The sequence below is a fragment of the Lissotriton helveticus genome, chromosome 8, assembly GCF_964261635.1.
Source record: "Lissotriton helveticus chromosome 8, aLisHel1.1, whole genome shotgun sequence".
NCBI lineage: Eukaryota > Metazoa > Chordata > Amphibia > Caudata > Salamandridae > Lissotriton > Lissotriton helveticus.
Window position 1 is genome coordinate 244,844,753 of NC_136069.1, and position 16,078 is coordinate 244,860,830.

Below are 16,078 nucleotides of genomic sequence, written 5' to 3' on the forward strand. Positions count from 1 at the left end.
ACTCACATTCAAAAAAAGTTTTTTAAAGGATTGCCGATGTTCCCGCAAGCACCCCGCAAATAAAGGGTGCCTCCTGTTCCACAGTTAGCTGCCCAAATAAGGTAGCTGTGGACCCGCAATTTTTTCACGATAGTGCAATCCCGCGACCGGGCTGGCCGCTATCAATAAGAAGCAAGAGTTGCCCCTAGGTGGGATGCACTTACAGGTATGAAATTATGCCAAAGCAAGGGCACGAGCCGTGAACAAAGTCCTTTTCGGTTTTCCTGCCAGACGCGTTTCGGGCCACGCCCTCTTCAGTGGCAGACCATGTGACATGACGGCATGCGGCAAACACCAGTAAATCCCCACAATAATTGTGCTCAGGTGTACCACCTGAAGCAATGCTTTCTGGGACTGGTGGTTTAGTAAAACCCAAGTGGGTCGCCGCCGCCACTCACATTCAAAAAAAGTTTTTAAAAGGATTGTCGATGTTCCCGCAAGCACCCCGCAAATAAAGGGCACCTCCTGTTCCACAGTTAGCTGCCCAAATAAGGTAGCTGTGGACCCGCAAATTTTTTCGCGGTAGTGCAATCCCGCGACCGGGCTGGCCGCTATCAAAAAGAAGAAAGAGTTGCCCCTAGGTGGGATGCATTTACAGGTAGGAAATTATGCCAAAGCAAGGGCACGAGCCATGAAGAAAGTCCTTTTCAGTTTTCCTGCCGTCATGTCACATGGTCTGCCACTGAATAGGGCGTTGGCTCGAAACGCGTCTGGCAGGTAAACCGAAAAGGACTTTGTTCACGGCTCGTGCCCTTGCTTTGGCATAATTTCCTACCTGTAAGTGCATCCCGCCTAGGGACAACTCTTTCTTCTTTTTATATATATGTGAACAAGGCTACAGTGACGTAGCCGAAACGCGTCATGCTGGAGACGAGGGGTCAATAAACCACCTTTTGCATTTACTTTAAGCGCTTTCTTTGTGATCTGTACCTGTATCGACATCGGCATCCAGGACCGACAGGCAGGAGTTGGAATCGAAATATATATATATATCTATACCGTGTATATATATATATATATTCACTGAAAAAACCATAGGTTTCACACCAGTTATAGTTAGGTGGAAATTTTACTCGCATAAAACCATTGAAATTCCCACGTTATAGTTAGTTGGACTCACTATAACTTGCGCGTGCAATGCACTGCTGATGACGTCACATATTACATCACTCATGACATGGTCAGTGCCATACTTTTGTCATAAGTAAGACTGTTAGCGCTCTAGTTGTTCTTTAGACATTCTGTCATTGGGCTACATCTGGCTGATATTTGGGCTACATTTGTGTTTTTTTGTCTCTGGTGGCCATCTTTGGGCTACATTGGGCTACATTGGGCTACATTGGGCTACATTTGGGCTCTAACATATATATAGCCCAATGTAGCCCAATATATATTTTTTCAAAGTTAATTTTCGTAAAAACCACTGGAACATATATCTTGAGACATAGCAAAGGCACATCGGGGTACCAGTCCCTACAATTTTGCCAAGTTTGGTGGAAATCCATTCAGCCGTTCGGGCTAAAAGTGAGTCCAACCGCCCTATGGAAATTAACATGGGGGAAAACACGTTTTGGGGCCACCCTTTTATCTCGGCCCCCGCTTGACGGATCCCCCCGAAACTTTCAGGGAAGGAGCGGGGCGCAGCGAGGCAAAGTTAAGGAAAATTACAGGCAGATCCCTCATTCGGCGCCAAAGTTATTCCCAATAGAATGTTGCGGATTTCCTATGGAAAACGATCCTAACTATAACTACCTACTGGCGACCGCCAGTAGGTAATATATACCGGATGTGAGGAAATACTCACCGATGCGGTCCCGTGGGCCGATTATCTCCAACGGACTTCAAAGACAACAACACCCGATCCGGATCCATGTCGTCTTTTCCTCTCCTTGCAGAGAGCCGAGAGGCAGGACCCGGAAGAGGACGGCGGTAACCCCGGAAGTGGAAAACGGGGTCCAATGAAAGCGGAGCACTGCGTGGACAGAGGCGGGTTTTCGCACGAAGCAGCAGAGCGGGAGAAGACGTCGAGTGAGGTGACGCTAGGAGAGAAGTTGAACCGGAGCCGAGAAGACTGCGAGGAGAAGCCCAGGAGAGGAGAAGCCCAGGACGAGGAAGCGGACGAGCCCTGGAGTGAGGAGTGGTGGACCCCACCGGAGGACGCTGAAGAGCGGCCGCGGACTCAGGAGAGTTTGCGGCAGGAGTCGGTGAGTTAAGGGTTACCAGGGACAGGGACTGTACGGGAGTGTAGCGGGTGGACACTGTAGGGTGGCGGGTGGAGTTTACTTTGTTTTGCTATTCTCCACAGTGAACCGCTATCTTCCTTGTCAATTGCAGTAAACCTGTAACAGGACTCGTATAGTGGCCATTACTTATTCATGATTAGAAAATTGACTAGTAAACCTGAAACAGACTTGCATGGTGGCTATTGAGTATGTGTGATTAGATACCCTGACTTTATGTTCAAACCTTGGTACATAAGATACCCAACCTCTATGTTGAAAGCACTTGTAAATAAGTGAAAGTCAGTTCTTTAAGGTGAGGGTTCCTCACCAGACTCTTGAATTACTTTTCCCTTCCCATGGTTCCTTATCCTCAGTATTACCCTAGTTTAAAATTCACAACCCCAACTGTCTCACGCTGAGCACAACTGTGGTGCGGTGACGGGTTAGAACTCCCTGATAAAAGGTAAACTAGTGTTCTGACGACTCCCTGTCTTTCCTCTTTTATGAGCCTCCGGGGAACACCCTTCGATTCCGAAGACGAAGAGCCAGGACCATTGCCAAATACTGAAGAGGATTCCCAGGAAGAAGATTATTGTGACGCCCGGACATCTGTTTTACCTGACCCTACACTTGTTCAAAATAAACCTTTGCCTGTTCGCAAACTTATTCAGCCTCCTCGCCTATATATTAGACCCGCACTCCCACACCGTATATATATATATATTCCGTATATATACATATATATATATTTTTTTTTTCATTTCTTCAAGAAGATGTTGACAGAGAGAGTCCTGCAGTTTAGTTGGATCCTCAAAAGTATAAACGTTCTCCTTATAAGTGATTTTGAAAAAACAGGGATGAACAATGTCATATGTAATGTTCATGGATATGAATTTGGGACAGAAGTCTAGGACATATTTTCTTCTTGCAGCTGTTGCATTGGAAACATCCTGCGGGAAATAAACCTTGTTATAAGACCATTGGAGTGCACCCGCTTGTTTGGCTGCAGACTGAATGTGCATAAAATCGGTGTGTTGCCAGAAAATAATAATGATGTCCCTGGGTATTTGATGTGAATATTTAGTAGATAGTTTAGGACCAAGACAGTGGGGCTCTTTGAATATTGAGTAGGTTGTGGTCAGGTAAATGAACAACAGAAGGGATAACCCTTTGCTGAAAGGAAATCATGTTAGACCCTTCTGAATTCTTAGGGATTCCTTAGAGTCGTAGGTGGTTTTGCTGATTCCTGTTTCAAAATCTTTGGTAGGCATTTTGAGCAACTCTATTTCCTTTGTCAGTTTAGATACCACTGGAATCTAGTCCACCCCATCACTGATCCTTTGTTCTTTATATGTGACTCATTGGTCATGATGAGTGGACCATTTCTCCTCGATGTCTATCAGAGAGGCATTGGCTTCCACAACGGACGGTTTCAAAGATCTTATTTCCTCCATTATATCCTCTAAGATGAAAGGAGGAGGTGATTTGGATGGGGAATCCGAGTCCTTATTTGGTCTCTTAACTGAAGCAGAGGGCTTCTTAGACAGCGGTCCAGATGCAGAAGTCGAGCACCCCAATCCTAGGTAGCTAGAGCAGCTTAGGGACTAGGTCACGTTGGTGAATTTTTCAGTAGGTGATGAGCTTGGCAGAGGATGGGAGAGGTGACGTTTTGTTCTTTTGCTTCAAAGTCCTACCCATATAGGCAGGATGAATAACTAAGACTGTGGATGAACCCTTTTGATATGGAAGAGGGTGTAGAGTATTGTACTGTTACTTCCTGAGTGAGGCCAGTTGAAATCACTTTGCACAGCTTATCGAAGATATCAGGAGGCCTGCACTAGATTAACGCAAAGTGTAGAATGATCCAAAGGGCAGTGACAATGGTCCATGTAGCAGACCAGAGCATTCAGCGCAATGTACTTCAGCCAGTGGGGAGATTGTGTAAACACCACTGAAAGGGAGAAAACATGTATAGGGAAATTCCGTAAAGGCAATAGCACAATTTGAATAGTGATGCTAAGGCCCGGTTCCGCAGCAAGCTTTTCTTCCCGATGCTGCCCAGAATGGAAGAGACACTGTCTGACAGCCACCGTACTCCAGCAATACTCCAGGGACCGCTTATGGCGTGAAAAGTAATGCCCTCTGACCCACAGCACATCCTGAAATGCAGATTTAGAACATCCTTAAAAATGTGGAAAAAACACACTGTATCTCAAAGCAGTGGATAAACATGAGGTCAAATTTGCATTGCAGCTCCTTCAAAAGTAAGAAATGGCAAACCCCTGCTACCATGACACAGCGTAAGAATTTCAGTCAGGAAGTAAGCTTCAAAATGGGGGCACCTCATATTGTGCACAATGCTGTATCTGGTAAAACATGCCTGAACAACATGAAGGTTTGTTACAAAGGGCCCAGAATAGTAGCGCCGACTTTCCGAGTTTAAAGTCTGGGCTTAAAAGGAGGAAGCATATTAATTATGAGGCATGTCCCTGAATGAACACCGTAGCTGATTGGGAGCTTCAGAGTCCAGTGGCCATCTTGCACAGCGCTTGCTATGCACTTCCAGACCTCTTATTCCTACTCCATAATCTTCGTCTTCTGTATCAACAAACTGATTTTTCTTACCGCCACATCTAAGTTGATGTTCACTTAAAAAACTTATTGGGCACACAAAACAAACACAGCATAATTACCTTTTCATGAAGCAGCCAAAAGGAGAACCAATATGAAGCCCTCATGTTGGAGGTCTAAAGCAATGCATAGGAGGTACGGCTGTGTAGTAAACATACCCAGGGGATTTTGGTAGTATTTAGACTTTGAATTGTAAGCAAAACACCCTTTCCAAATAAATTTTTTATCAGGAGAGTGTCTATATTTTTCATAACTATGTCATAACTATGTTATGTAGCCGACTTTATATTGTGATCTTAGGTCCCATTAAAACGACCCTTTAGCAATGATTTGTCAGTGAGAGGGTAGCTGGTGCATTGCAAGTAACGTTGTACTATGACCCAATAGTTCTACTACTCTTTTGTAGTGGCATAATGCACCGACATAAGGAGGATTAGATGTCCCTTGAATGCTAAAAGATCTTTGTTGGAACGTAATTGATGTTACCTGAGAAGGCCATGAATAGTTAACTCAATCGGTTCATCCAGTCCCATGCCCTGTTAGACTCCACGCAGTTTGGCTTTCGGCCAGAACACAGCACCGAGACGGCGTTAATCAAATCTACTGATGAAATCAGAGAGGCTCTTGACCAAGGTGGGCAGCCATACTCATCATGCTGGACCTTTCAGCCGCATTTGATACGGTCCATCATAAGGTTTTGATGGACCGGTTATCGGCGGTAGGAGTTGGTGGCAAAGCATGGGACATTTTGGAATCTTTCTTGGCAAACAGGAGGATACAAACAGTGGATCTTGGTAATGACAGCTCCAAGCCTTTCTCTCTTCCTTGTGGTGTTCCACAGGGCTCCTAGCTTAGCCCTATCTTATTTAATGTGTATGTTGTCCCGCTGGCTCTTCTGATTAGATCTTTTGGCTTTCAGCTAACCTCATACGCCGATGATACACAAATTGTGTTATCTATTCAAAAAGGCGATGAGGCAGAGACCAGCTTAAAATGCCACAACTGCATGCAGGCAATTGCTGCTTGGATGACGTCAAATTGCCTGAAACTTTATGCATGGAAAACGGAGGTTATCCTCTTTGGGAACACGGCATATCTGTGGACCCCTGACTGGTGGCCAGATTCAATGGGTGCACTTCCAACGCCGGCGAACAATCTTGGAGTGATTGTTGACTCTAAACTGGCATACTGTGAGCAGGTCAGCAAGGTTGTCTCCTCCTGCTTTCTCATCTTGCGTATTCTACGCAAAATAAAATTTCTTCTTCCAGCTGAAAGCATGAAAATAGCTGTCATGGCGCTCATTCTATCACGTCTGGACTATTGCAATGGCCTCTTCATCAACATCCAGAAGAGGCAGTTGGCTAGGCTCCAGATTGTGCAGAATGCGGCAGCCAGACTGCTATTGGGGACTCCCAAGTTTGCTTCGGTCAGGGCCGGACTTAAAGCCCTCCACTGGCTCCCTGTTAAATCCCGGATCCAGTTTCAGGCCATGTGTCTAGTCTTTAAGGCTCTTAATGGTCTTGGCCCTGACTTTCTTAAGCAATCTAATCAGTGGTATGTCCAGAAAAGAGCCCTGCGTTCCATGCAGGCTAAACAAGTCTCTCTTCCCCGCTTCAACAAACAGAATTGGGGCGGTAGGAGCTTCCGGCACTGCGCCGCTAAAGCTTGGAACGGACTCCCTTTTTCCTTAAGGAATTCAACAGATTTGCTGTCGTTTCGGAAAGGATTAAAAACCTGGCTTTTTAGTTAACTGACTCCCGCCCACAGGGTTTGCCACAGTTTCTTTAGTAGGTAGTGCATAGCGCCAGGACACCTCAGGGTAGCAGCGCGCTCTAAAAATCTCATTAACATTAACATTAACATTAACCTGATATGTAGTTTTTTATCATAACTTAATTTTGTTATAGGTAGTATGATTAAGTTATTTTTTCAAACAAAAAAATGAATAGTTTGGCAATTATATTTGTTGAGTATAAACACCAATTAAAACATGTTCATTTATGTTAGAAACTGCCATTCTAGAGAATGTATTTGCTGCCTTAAAATCACGATTTGTCAAGACATAAAGAGTTTTGCAGCTGCTTTCTTCATTGTTAAAGTAACAATAAGCTTCTAATTGCTGTTAAAATGTTCGGTTTCGTGAACAGAAGACTGATTCTACAAAGAGGAATAATGAAACTGGGCAGTCTGTTTTGACTTGCTCACTATACAATGCTTAGAGAGTTGATGGGTAGAAGAAAGTCAGACTGAGAAACGAATGCAGTTGGTATTCAATCGATTAATTCAATATTTTACACGAATTATGTTAATTGAGGGAAATAAGGCAATCGTGTCTATGAAACATATGTTTTAGAATCACTTTTTTGCCCAATTGTATTAGGTGTTAATGGTTTAATAGTGGACTTTCCTTATGTGAATTGCAAATTATGTATGTCTGTGACCTTAAACTGTATGACAACCCCCCATGAACTAAGATATATTGCAGACATGTAATGCTGTAAACTAATGTTAAATTAACTCCATGTATCTCCCTAGAAGGTATTTGTCCTTTAAGCAGATTCACAATTTAACATGGCGATTCTGCACACCGACAGTATAGATACGAAAAGCTGGTAGTTCGAGATGCTCCATGCGTCCTTATCTCACTCTCACAGGATTCTGCTTTGTGCCATTGTGAGCGTCTTTCTCTTCCTCCTTCTTTCAATCTGTGTATTTTCCCTTTCTTGCGCTCTGCAAATATCTGATGCAGATAAAGAAGCGTTGGTCTCCAAAAAGGAGTATGGGTGGGCCCCAGGAATGTATGACTTTACAACACACACATTTACAATGCATGCCTTTATAACGCAGTTTTTAGATTGCAACATCACTTACAACGCATTCCGATACATCGTATTATACCTTTACAATGCATACCATTACAACGCATACCATTACATTGCATTTAAGGTAAGTATTGGATAGTATAGGGGTAAAAATTACTATTCTAACTCCAAGGGGTGCAACAGTAGGGTAAGTGTTGGATAGTGTAGCGGTATAAATTACTATTCCAACTCCAAGGGGTGCAACAGTAGAGTAAGTGTTGGATAGTGTAGGGGTTAAAAATTACTATTCTAATTTCAGGGGGTGCAACAGTAGGGTAAGTGTTGGGTAGTGTAGGGGTACTATGCGTTGTAATGGTATGCTTTGTAATGCCTGCATTGTAGTGACATGCGATGTAGTGTCATGCGTTGTAATGGTATGTGTTGTAATGCCTGCGTTGTAGTGACATGCGTTGTAAATGTTGTTGCGATGTAATGACTGCGTTGTACGTGTAGTACGATGTAATGGTTGCGTTGTAAAGGTTGTTTCCTGGGCCCCACCATCAACCACTGGCTCAAATTAAGCACTGCCCTCAGGCCAACAGAAACCTTTCTGAACACAAATCTCTCAAAACCTTGAAAAAGTGATTTTTTTCTATACTTGAATGAAACCTGACTCGCAGCCAAAATGATGCTATCAAATCAGGAATCCTCGCCTTGATAAAACACTCGTAAATGTTGCAAACCCAAAGCAAACAGGCCATGAAATAGATTCTTTGTTCTGCAGAGCACGTTGACAGTCGATAATAACCTGTATATGCGCTTTAAGTGGAAGCTGTGCAGTACAGATGACTAGAGCCCATCTCAGCACATTGGTCTGCCTCCTTGTCACAGCAGCTGCGATGCTTTATTTGCTGCAATAAAGAAGGTCAGAGCGTGTGACAGTTTCATTTGGGAAAGTTTGATGGATATGATTTGTTGCACTGAGGACTCAATATTTCACTGTTTCCTAACACAGAGCCCAGCATTGCTCCGTCAGATGTGAAGGCCACGAGTATATCCGCATCAGAGATCCTTGTGGCGTGGAAATCGACGACGGACCACCTGGGAAGGCCGCGGGGATTTGAGGTATGGAAAGATTCGTTTTGTGAGTGAGGCCGTTCCAAACAAGCATTGGCAAAGCCAGTAGGTCTCTCCTATGCAAGAGCTACTGGCCTTGCATAGGCCAATTTTATTTTAGCCATGTTTTACACCTGCGTGGCTACTGTTCAGTAGAGTAGAATGGCAAAAATTAGAGTAGAGAGTCATAGAGTGGAGTATGCAAATAGTGTTGTGTATTGGAGTGGCACGGAGTGGAGTCGACTGGCGTACAGTGGAGTAGAGTAGAGTGGACTGGTGCAAAATACACTGGCGTACAGTAGTGTAGAGTAAAGTGGCATAGAGTGCAGCTGCATAGAATTCAGCAGTGTAAAATGCAGCACTGTAGAATGCAGTGACATAGAGTGCAGTGGCGTAGAGTGAAGTACTGCAGAGTGAAGCGGAGTAATGCGGAGTAGAATGGCAAAGAGTGCTGTGGCAAAGAATGCAGCAGTGCAGAGTACAGTGGAGTAAAGGTCAGTGGTTAGAGTGGAGTACTGCAGAGAGAAATGATGTAGAGTGGAGTTATGCAGAGTAGAGTGATGTGCAAAGAATGCAGTAGTACAGAGTAGAGTGGTGTAGAGTTCAGTGGCGTTGAATGCAGTGTTGCAGAGTAGAGTCCCTTAGAGTCCAGTGGTACAGAGTGGCATACAGTGCACTGGCATAGAGTCGAGTGGCATAGAGTGGTAGCACACTACCATTACAGACAACACATCTTCAATTGAAATCACCATTACATATGCAGACATACAGTTGCACGGATAAGAGTATACAGTGCACAAACTATTATGTGTTAAAATCTCATCACCTAGTGAATTGATTTGTTTTGATGGTTCTAAAATATTTCTTTCCACCACACTTCAGAATTACCAAGAAATGTGCTTCATTTGGGCTTTTCTAATTCTGCACAGTTCATTTACAGACATTTACATGTTGTTGTGTGCTAGAAAACAAATTAACATTGTACAGTCTTCCTCAGGCAGCCCCCCTCTTCTCCCCTAGACAGCATGATTGTCTCATAAAGTCTCTCACTTTGAGGTCAGAGAAAGTAAAGCAAACACCAAACTCCCTGGAAGGGAAAGCATGACATTTGACCTCTGTCTTTGAATGCACAGCAAATGTCACAATACATGAACAAGATTTAATGGCTTGTTTACAGAAATCGAGAGATTACAGTAAATGGGGTTTGGGCAATGTAAGGGAAGAACTTGACCTGGACAGCCTAAAAATATCAGAGCCAGCAAACAGTAAGCAAGCAAATGTGAGTTGCAAAACTCAAAGCCAGTGGTAAACAAGGGTGAATTTCATTCCCAGGGAAGCTTTCCGAATTGGTAGGCTTCGTCCTAAGAATGAATTATGTTGGGCCAAGTGACGTCCATCATGCAACTGAAAGTAAATCACAGTTTATAACTGGCCCTTCTAGCATATCCATGGGTGCAAAAGAATACCAGCAGTTAACTGGCATGCTCATCTGAATTACTCCGTGCTTTGTCCTTAAAAATATTCTTAATGAGTGCACAATAATTTATAAGATTTCTAAAAATAATTTCGACATTAAAGCATCTAGAACAATCAGTAAAGATGAGTATGTTCATTTTCAGAAGGAACACACTTTAAATTGTTCTAAACTGTAAATCAGTGTTTCAACTGTGAGAATCAAGCCAATATTTGAAAGTGCCTACATGATTCAAGCACTGATCAAGTAAAAAGTTTTATTCTTGAACTAGCTAAGAAGCTGCATTGCGCGCTTGTGCTACTTGTGCATAATTACAAAGTAAATAGAGGTGCCGTGTATACAGAAAAGAATGTGGGATGTGTGCTGCCTGTCCATGTAGGGTGACCAGAATTTTAAAGCCCAACACCGGGACATTATACTACAATAGAAAAAGGACTAACATTTTGCTTCAGCCAGTGCACAGAATGACAGCGCTCCTCAGCAGAGAATTTCAGAAGAGGCAGTAAGAACATAAATATAATGCAATGTTTAAAGCCAGTAGGATACCTGTTAATTAAAATGCTTTCTTATAATAGCTGCTAACTATCCCTGCTTTGGAAAACATAAATATACAGATCCACCTTTTTTCAGTCGACCCCCTCTAAAAACGGGGACATGAGCTAAATTTCCATAAATTAGCCGGGACAGCTGTTGAAAAAACAGAACAGTCCTGGTAAATTCAGGATGCCTGGTCACCCTATATACATGTTTATTATAGTGGCATCGAAAAGAGCCGAACACAGGATTGTGAGGAGCTGCTGATGACATGCAACACTACACCCATAACAGTGGGGTAGTGAATCTTCAATCTTAACTCCTCCCCAACTCCCTGAGGGTGGAAGGAAATGTGAAAATAAAGATACTTGAGGGAAGCTAATGCGAAAGGAAAGGTGGGAATAAGGGGTGCTTTAAAGAACAAAGGACGGAAGTGTGCAAGGCTGGGTGGATGGAAGCGCTGATGGACGAAAGGAAGGAGATATGAAGAAGGAAATGTGAAAGGAAGGATGGAAGGAAGAAAATATAAAATGGACAAAAGATGCAAGGATGAGTGAAGAGAAGCGGCAACGGATTCATGGATGGAAAGATCAATTGGTTAAAAGATGGATGGAATGAAGGAAACATGAATTAAGGATATGTGAAAAGAATGAACTCTGAATAGAACAAAGGAAAGAAGACTGTACGGATAAATGGATAGAACTGCCAAAGGTTTAAAAGAAGGGTGTAAAGATCAATTTGTGAAAAGATTGAAGGAAGACTGAGAGTGTGGATTTACGACGGGTGAAAGGAAGAACGACGGAAGAATGAAAGGAAGGTTGGTAGATAGGTGATCAATATGTGAATCGAATATGGATGGAAGAATGGTGATTGGAAAGTTGAAAGGGAAGCTTGATAGGTGAAGGGAGAGTTTGATGGCACGGATGATCAACTGATGAATGGGTAGGTGAAAAAAATGAATGGATTGGATGGATGGAGTGTTGCCTACAGGTGTGAAGAGAATCTTTCCAGGGAGGATTGGGCTTGTTTGCTTCACTCGCTCGGCGTCACTAGGGGTTTGGTTCCAAGTGAGGCAGGGGAGTATTCCAGTGTTCTTGCTGCTCCCATCACCCACAATGTATTACTGTTTGTGTCATTCAGAAAGTCGTTGGAATGCATTTGGTACACGCCTAGCCCACTTGCCTTTGGATACACCAATAATTATGTGAAAAGTCAGTGGAAAAGCACCAATCAGTGCATTGAAGGAAGCATGGATTCAATATATTAAAAAAAAGAATAATAATTCTAATAATTCTAGGAAGAAATTGTAAAGTTATAAAATATTTCGTTTTTATACAGCATAATATACCTAAGTCTTTTCATTCTTAATTGTACTCATTGTGCATGTTAGGCTCACAACATATGTTTAAATAAATGGCCGCAGAGCCACATTCTACCACACTGCCTAGCCGTATCACTTTAAAAGTGAAGCTCATAAACACCTGCAGGAATCGTTAATAAGCATAAATTAGGCACATGTATTAGTTTAAATTAGGCTTTCTGCATTTTACATGTTTACCTCCAGTGTGTTGTTTTGGTTTATCTTTTTTTTCTTGCACCCTCGATAAACAAATGCTGCAGGTTATGCAAAGCAAGTTTTGTTTTCATTTCAGAAGAACAGCTCTCTTGCTAGGCTTCTGAATTTGTCTTTGATAAGGAATGATATTTGCAATAACTAAGGTAGAATAGTGCAATTTCTGAAAAGTGACATTCATTGCAAGGATGATGTGCATTTGAACATCATTTAAAAGCTTAAAGTTTGATAAAAAATAAGGACTGCTACTACATCCAAACTTTTTTGCCTGTTCTTAAAACAGAGGCCCGAAATCCTGTCTAGCTAATTCCATTTCTTGCTCATTATTACTGGGAGGCAGGGTCAAGACTGATTTGCATATGGCTGGGTACAAACTGGGGTGGCAAGGTGAGCAGTAAATCGAGGGTTTTAACCCAGATCTGTGACTGGGGTGGATGTTTGACAATGTTCAGCCTTCCGACCATCATCTTTTTGTGTTGCTATAGTCGCTTTAAGTACAAAGGGTATGACCAGTCATGGGTCCTGTGCCTGTGCTCACTATGCCTCTGGATTCAAGCTAGCCTGGCTGATATGGGGTAATACCCCGAAACTAGTCCCAGGATGCTTGTTTTCTGGTCCAGGAAGGACCTGGCATGGCAGTTTGGGCTGTATTGTTCCCATGTTGAGCAAGGTCAAGACTGATTTGCATATGGCTGGGTCCAAACTGGGGTGGCATAGTGAGCACAAAACGATGGATATAACCCAGATGTGTGACTGGGGTGAATGTTTGACAATGTTCAGTATTCCGTCCATCATCGTTTTGTGTTGCCCTCATAATTAATAGGCCACGTCTCTATCCAACAGCTTTTAAAGTTAATAATGTTTGTTTTCTGTGTCTTGTTACAATGCATTAATCAAATGTTTGTTTTATGATTGCACTAAAACCCCTCAACGATCCAGGCCGAATTCAAAGATACGTGCAAAAAAGTGGTGGAACGACATACACACCATTGTATATTTTATATTAAAAATCATTTACAGGAAGGGGCATCTCCAACGTTGTTATATACCCACACTCCTACTGGTAACTTTATTAATACGTTTACAATGTTCACTGAATTCTTACATTGTTGTTGTTCTGTTGGATTCGTTTCTTCACCTCCCTATTTCAAAGAATCATTTAAAATGGCAAATATATCAGCTTGGATCCTGGCGATACTCTAATAAAAGTCTTTTTAATTCCACATTGCTTCACCTGTACTCACTATGAGAGTCATTGAAACAGGCTCACATAAGTTATATTGATGCAGGCTCCTCCCTGGTTAGATCATTTTCTGTATGTATGACCGTCTCTACAGTAACAAAATAATATCTTGTATATCGCTACTTGGACCGAACACCAACTGAGTAGTCACTCAGACTGCCAGGTGTCTGTTGGTATTTTTTGTTTCTCCCTAACTTGGATCCTTGTGACCAGAGCTGGCCTCTGGTGTCTAACTCGGTCAAGATAGGTCAGCGCTGGATATGTTTTCCACTTCAGGATAGCATACATTTGGTCACTGGCTAGAGAAGAATAAACAGAGGAAGAATCAATCAAATCAACAGCTTAGCCTACGACAAAGATTTCTTACATCTTTCATGTTTGGCTCTTCATTAAAAAAATAAACAAATCATGAGTCAGCAAAGCATCATGCATGGACAACCACTTTTCCCCTTGTTAATAGTAGAATTGAAATGCAGGGCTATCTTTGTCCAAAGGATAATTGAACCTCTTTATGTCAAGCATTAGAAAATAATTGCTTTAAATGAGATTTGTTTCCTAATAAACATAAAATCATTGTTAAATGCCCACTAATCTGCTTACTAGCCATCAGCCACTACATTCCCCATGACCCCTTGCGGCGCTTCACGCCGCATCTTGTATCCAGTGTGCCAGGAGGCGCTTAAAAGGGGGCCAGGGCTTCCGCAGCGTGGGATTCCACTATCCGGGTTACTAGCCATCAGCCACCAGCACTTGCCGCAGTTGTTGTGATCTGGGGAGCGCTGGGAATGCCTGCTGTTGACTGGGCCGACCAGTCTGAGGAAACTACATTCCCCATCACCCCTTGCGGCGCTTCACGCCGCGTCTTGTATCCAGTGCACCAGGAGGCGCTTAAAAGGGGGCCAGGGCTCCGGCAGCGCGGGACGCACTCTGGCGTGCCCGGGCTGTGCCCGGGCCAAGGGCAGGCCCGTCTGGGCCCGTCAGCGACCGGAGGAGACTGGACTGGGCCACCCCCCTGAAATCCATATTAACATCATACCGTGTGGTAAGGACTCTTCAAACAATACTGGATCACGTAACAATTGACTGGGACTTGTGAATTAAAGTGCTAACTTATGTTTGATAAACTGAAAAAGTATGAGTTCAAATAGACGCAAGGGGGCTGCCAGGACTTTGGATGACTTTATTATTAGAGCAGAGTCTCTCTTAACTCATGAGATACAGATAGCAGAGAGGCGTCTCTCGCTTGACCTCTCTAAACTAGCTACATATAGACAAACAAGCCCATCAACCATTAAGGCTATAGTAAAGTCACCTAGGTTAAGCCCAACAGTGATTGTTCACAATGAGCAAAGCATACTAACCCCACTGATACCATCTCTAGTTTGTTTGAGTGACATGGAAGTTATGAAAGACGGCCCAAATAAGAAGAGCATGGCAACTAGGTTACGCGCGCCAAGGGTAACTGAAGAACCAAAGGAGATGGGGAAATCGTTAAAACAGAGACAAACAAATGGGCCCAGGAAAGCTAAAATAAAGAAAGTAGGAGGGCAGAAGCGCATGGTAAATCCAAACCCTAATACCGAGAGCAACTTGAGACTGAAACCCAGAACAGTTAGCACGCAGACAGAGATGGATCTTGGCATGCATCCATCCTCTTTAGAACAGACTTGGATAACTTTAGAGAGCTCCATAGCATCAATGCTAGAAGCTGCACTTGGGATAATGTCAACACAGATTAGCGACCTAATGGACAAGAAACATAGCCCAATAGGAATAAAGGTAGAGCAGTTGAATAGTGCATTAGAACAACTAAAAATGAGTAGTAATACCGTCCACATTGAAAAAGCTACAGGGACATATCCATTTTTACAAGCAGAGGGGTTGTTAGTAGAGCAAGCCAAAAGGAGTAATATGTCCCAAGAGTCATTACCAGTAAATCGTACGTTAAAGTTGATCAGCAGGGACATAGGCCACTTAGGTAGAATGTGGAATGCACAAGAAGATCTAGGAGGGTCTCAAAATAGCAACACTCCACATATAATCCCTAGTGTACCTGAAATCCATATTGGCCTAAGTCAAACACAAAGCGCCAAAGGGACTGACCCGGTACCTAATGATGAAGTCCTAGGCCTAGGTCCTAGGTCTCCTCGCCCACCCATTAAAAAGGGCCCATCCTTGATCAAATCTGGACTAACAGTCTGACTGTAACTGACCCCTCATGCTCCCTTGCTTATGGTCTGACCATTACCTAATTAAATTCACGCTAGCCCACTCTACCATCAGGAAAGCTCGGACGGTCGCTGGTGGCTTGGCCAGGATATGGAACGCCTTATATAAGAAGGAATTTCTTGACACGCTGTCACCCTGAGATCAACCTATCTGAAGCCAACTTCTCTAGCTGGCTGCTTGCAGCCAGTAATACACATGCCCCCCTTAGGAAAGTTA

General features: G+C 43.2%; 1 protein-coding gene across 1 annotated transcript in view; it reads left to right on the forward strand.

Moving 5' to 3' along the window:
• CNTN5 (contactin 5) overlaps positions 1-16,078 on the forward strand; it is a 2,147,338-nt gene that overhangs the window by 2,047,385 nt on the left and 83,875 nt on the right. The window contains exon 22 of the mRNA XM_078656993.1: positions 8,709-8,818. Coding sequence (XP_078513119.1) covers positions 8,709-8,818 — 110 coding nt within the window. The remainder of the gene's footprint in view (positions 1-8,708; positions 8,819-16,078) is intronic.